Source organism: Lupinus angustifolius, unplaced genomic scaffold, assembly GCF_001865875.1.
Source record: "Lupinus angustifolius cultivar Tanjil unplaced genomic scaffold, LupAngTanjil_v1.0 Scaffold_25_400, whole genome shotgun sequence".
NCBI classification, from domain to species: Eukaryota; Viridiplantae; Streptophyta; class Magnoliopsida; order Fabales; family Fabaceae; genus Lupinus; species Lupinus angustifolius.
The window spans coordinates 2,966-8,337 of NW_017720332.1; the positions used below are offsets into that span (position 1 = coordinate 2,966).

At 32.3% G+C, this 5,372-nt stretch overlaps 1 protein-coding gene across 1 annotated transcript; it reads right to left on the reverse strand.

The window, feature by feature from the left end:
- Window positions 1-4,006: 4,006 nt before the first annotated feature.
- Window positions 4,007-5,139, reverse strand: LOC109338448 (GDT1-like protein 3). The gene is made up of 4 exons (XM_019575693.1): window positions 5,008-5,139; window positions 4,674-4,757; window positions 4,536-4,595; window positions 4,007-4,401 (listed from the first exon to the last, which is right to left on the reverse strand). The coding sequence occupies exons 1-4, from the start codon at window positions 5,014-5,016 to the stop codon at window positions 4,213-4,215; spliced, it is 342 nt and encodes a 113-aa protein (XP_019431238.1). The 5' UTR covers window positions 5,017-5,139; the 3' UTR covers window positions 4,007-4,212.
- Window positions 5,140-5,372: the final 233 nt, after the last annotated feature.

The window sequence follows — 5,372 nt, forward strand, 5'->3', positions numbered from 1 at the left end:
GTCCCACTAGTGCTTTTCTGATCCAACTTACATTCCGCAAAATCGGAATTGGAATACCCTACCGAGGATAATGAGACATCCCTAGGATACCATAATCTCATAGTAGTTGTTCCTTTTAAGTATCTCATGATTCTTTTTACAATAGTATAATGTGAATCTTTAGGCAAAGCTTGAAATCTAGCACACATACAAACACTAAACATAATATCCAATATGAAAAAAGATAAATATGAAAACAAAAGGTAAATCTAATCAGAATATTCATGCAAAAAATGATATCTAATTTCAATATGTTTGGTTCTAGAATGCAAAACGGGATTCTTGGATAGGTTTATGGCACTTTTGTTATCACATTTTATAGGAATCTTTTCTAGGTTAAGTCCAAAGTCCTTAAGTTGCTGCTTCATCCAAAGGATTTGAGCGCAACACACACCGGCTGCAATATATTCCGTTTCAGCGGTGGACAAAGCAACACACGCTTGCTTTTTACTGCGCCATGCAACTAAGGAACTACCAAGTAAATAACAAGTCCCACTAGTGTTTTTCCGATCCAACTTACATTCCGCAAAATCGGAATCGGAATACCCTACCGAGGATAATGAGGCATCCCTATGATACCATAATCTCATATTAGTTGTTCCATTTAAATATCTCATGATTCGTTTTACAATCGTATAATGTGAATCTTTAGGCAAAGCTTGAAATCTAGCATACATACACACACTAAACATAATATCCAATATGAAAAAAGATAAATATGAAAACAAAAGGTAAATCTAATCAGAATATAGAGATATTCTCACTTAAATTAGGATAAATATGGAACCAGGGGTTTAATCATCACAAAACCTAGGATTGAAATAACGAATAACTCTTTACACCTTGCTTATAAGAAAAGAAGAATGTGAACCACACTTAATGCTTTGGTTTTTCATGGGAATGAGGAGTAAACCCATTTTGTCTAAAATTAGATATAACTATTTAAATTTAATGTATCCAATATGACTATTTGATTTATTTACAATACTATTCCACTTTTCATGTCTACTCTTGTTTCTAATGCTTGTTTAATTTGATCATCCAAATTATGATTTAATGTTTGAATGTCTAATGAAAATTCCATGTTTAAACTTAGACCTACAGTATGTTATCTAGTAACATGTTAGTTTTAGTAATGGAATTAATTGAACAAGTCATTAAAACATCCAATTTTATTATGATTGATTGATTGCTCTAAGGGATTGAGAAATGGTTAATTCAATTATTTATCTTTTATTAAAGGATTGATAAATAGATAAGAACTTATGTTGAGAAATTCATAGTAATAGTTATATTTTTAATATCATAATATATTGGATACTTAGACATTGAACAATGAAGTCTAATCACAAATTCTTCATGTTCAATTCATTATCATCAACTATTTAGTCTTGTTTTAATATTAGTTTCAATAATTACGTGTTCTGACCAATCTAATATCAGCAAAGTCCTCATTGATACAATAATTTTTTATACTTCTTTTGACAACTTGTTTGGTTATGCTATTAAGGAACTTTTACACCAAAATTTTCTAACAATTGCTATCTTTAATACTCAGCCTAACTTAATCATAGAGTTTCCTTGAAAAGTCTCAACCTCTACCACCATCATATACTCCGACAATCATATTTCAAAAGAGCTATCATACCCCACCATAAGGAGTATACCTAAAGCAAACATCTTGTGTCAATGTTAATCAATGTGTATATCACACCCTTGCATCCAAGCCAATGCTCGTGTCACACCCACCATATATACTAATGCCCATTTTACACCTGACATCAAAGTCAACTAGTGCCTTGTGCTTTTGTTGATACGCTAACAATTAACATCATTCTCTATGACACCAGAGGAACATCGTAAGGATACACCACTTCTTAGAACCTGGTATTTCACTTGGGTCTTATCTCCACTTTGATCCCAATCCAATACATGGACTTCTAGATTCAACACGATTGTGGTTACCACCACGGAATGTCATGTTTCCTTCTCCTTTTACACATATGATTTATCATTGCATAGTAACTTTGATAGACATTGTCAAGCCCAAACTTCTTTCAACTTCCTTTGTCACAATCCATAGTTAATAGAACTTCTTCGTCGTAAATCTAGTACCAATTGACTCTAGTACCAATTGTTGGTGGAACGGAAGCGACCATCACACATCATTCACCACAAGCAATCAAATAAATGGACAAAGAATATGTAGAAGAGAAAACAAGAGAATTTATTAGTGATCAATTGTGTCTACGTCACCAAGAGTGTCAATCAACTACAAATATATTATTAGAGATTAAGATTTTAACCTTTACTGCACCTACCATGGGACCAATAACCATATATAAGGTGCTTCTAATTTGTGCAAGTTATAACAATGAACTTGAGCTCAATATATAGTTTTTGTCTCTCCTCTATTTTAATACTAGACAATATAACATTTCATATAATAATATATTTTAAGTATCTTCAACCTATGCTATATGGCTTCGTCATCTTATATACTTGCTACTTGAATCATATATGATTTCAAATTTGATATACTAAGAAGTAGACCATGGACTCTTAGCATCCCTTTGATAGAGGAGAAAGGGAGGAGAAAGAGAATGAAAGAAGAGAAGTTGAGAAGAAAGATTATTTTTTTCTCCTTTGGTTGAGGAGAGACTTTAAGAGGAGAGAGCAAAAAATGAAGTGGGGTCCACCAAAAAAATTTCTTCTCTCATGTGAAGAGAAAGTGAAAAGAAGAGGAAGATAGATCACATGTCCTCATTCCTGTCGTAATTTCTCGTCTCTGTCTAGTAAAAAGATGTCACTTTATTTAAAATAAAAATTCTAAAAACACAATAATATTTTTATATTATTTGGATAAAGCTGATTGGCTAGGTACATCGTCATTTTGGAACATAAGATCTCTATTCGAGGAAGAGTGGGTGAGTACTTCTCTCTTTCTTTTTTCTATACAACCAATCACTACAAAACTTCACTCTATTTCTTGCATATCTATCTTTTTACTTTGTTTCTCATATATTTCATTTTTCTTACTTTCTTCTCTCCAACCAAATGGAGCATTAGTGAACTTTCTAATCTTATTCTCACAACGAGCAATAGAAATTACAAAGCCAACATCACCATATGCAATATCCCATATATTAGGTGGAGGCCATTTTGGACTGCCCTTCATCTGTGAGTTAATTTCTCCTTCACAATAGTTGAAAACAAGTTACAAGCCAAGTTGTTAACCAGTTCTCAACAAATAAATACCATCTCGCCTAACAACTTCTGGTCGACCAAAAACTAGAGAAGACTCCTTTTATATGTACATTTAAGGGAGTCAGACTCCTATATATTACTGGAGAGAGAAGTACTGTATAAAATAAGGCAAAAAGCAAAATGAAATGACAATCATATCATTCTACTTACACTTATAATAACATTTTTATCATTAAAACTAAGTGTAAAAATATTAATGCCCTCTCTAGTAATGTAAAAGATCTATACTCTATTTAAGGATAACAATGTCATATAATTATATTTAAGGGGTAATAATATCACATCATGTGTTTTGATACACACTCATCTTCGGAAATGAAGAAGATACTCAACCAAAAGTGACGGGCATGTCGAAAAAAACATCCAAGTTTGAATTAGATGTTATGATTGGTTTTACCCTCAAGATAAGAACCATCTCAAAGTTCTTAATGCTACTATCATATTAAACAATCACCATACAAATGCTAAATAAATCAAAATCTAATATGTGGATCAATAAATTAAATATTATATTGTCATATTTAAAATTAAATGTCATTAACCAGAAATATGAACAACAATAGACATACTAGTTTGTCTATATCATTAAAGGATATTTTAAAAAATAACAAGGAAATTTGTTAGAGTAGTAGAAAGTTAGAAACAGATAAATCAATAAATAATAAACAAGGATGAACAAAACCATTTTCTTTGTTTTTAAAAAAATAATAATAAATAACCATGCCTATGGATAGAGATGCAAAAGCAAAATATTTTACACAAAAAGAATAATATTCAAAATTTGATGTTTCAGATAGTATCTAGCTTTCTTGCAGAGAAGTACAAATTCTTTTATACAACTTTAAGTGAAAAAATGAAGGTGGAATTATTACAAGCTAATAAGAATCAGATAATCTGCACTTATAATCATAGCGGAGGGTAGAAGTATGAAGACAGGGAAAAACCAAGGAAGAGCAAGCCACCAACCGTGGCTACTGTCCTTTGGGAAATCTTAGATGCCAGCATGCTTCCTCCTATCACAGCTACTGAAGTGCAAATGGTGTGTCCTATAGTGGCCCCAACTGCTACTCCCACTGCATTTTTGTGTGTGGCCAGCTGCAGTGGAGAATTAAACGCCATGAAAAGTCGAAGCTATATACAATAAATACTACGGAAAAATAACTGCCAACAAAAATCAACCGATAATGCAGAAAAATGTATGAAGAACTTAAAAATAAATAGATTCTTACAGCTATTGTGGCAATCTGGCTACGGTCCCCCCACTCAGCAAGGAATGTTAGAATAAAAGACTGCACAAAAGGAGGACAGTACTAGAGATGTGTTAATTATCTTAACAATCAAATAAAGTATGCACAAGTTGCACTTGCCTCCAAAAATATTGGCGTGCAAAATCTTGAAAAGAAACGTCGAACTGAAGTTTTCCCTTGTCCACCTTCAAGTTTCTCTTCTACCTAGTTAACAAGAGCAAATTCTTAGCAAGTACATTTTCTAACCTTTATTTTTTAAATGCTGGACAAATAATATATCAACTGTGGAACCCCAACATGTAAGTTTACAGCCCTTTTAAGTACTGTTAGCATATTTTAACATTCATAAACCAAAAGCTGTCATCAGTATATTGAATTCCAAACAAACACAAATACAGAACGCACTAAAGACAACAATCATTTCAGGTTGAATAAAAGGGGCTTGATAACATACTTCTTCCATTTCTTTCTTTTGTGAAGACTTTGAATCCGATGATCTCCATGCGATGTACAGCAGTCGTAACCCAAAGAAAGCATACAGAACTACATAAAGATAGGCTTAGCTTCTTAATATCTTTAACAAAAATTATAGTATAGGTAAAAGTAAAACCCACACGTAAACACAAGAAAATGAATGGAAATTTGGAAATAATCATTTATTTCAAAATAATAATCACCATATGGCAATAAACAGAAGCAATCAACTATTGGACCATAGAAGAGAGCATAGAATTAAAAAACATCTGCCATGCCCAAATTCCACATCCCAAAGTATCAAATAATGCTAATAATTGAAGATTCTACACCAGAGCCAGGATG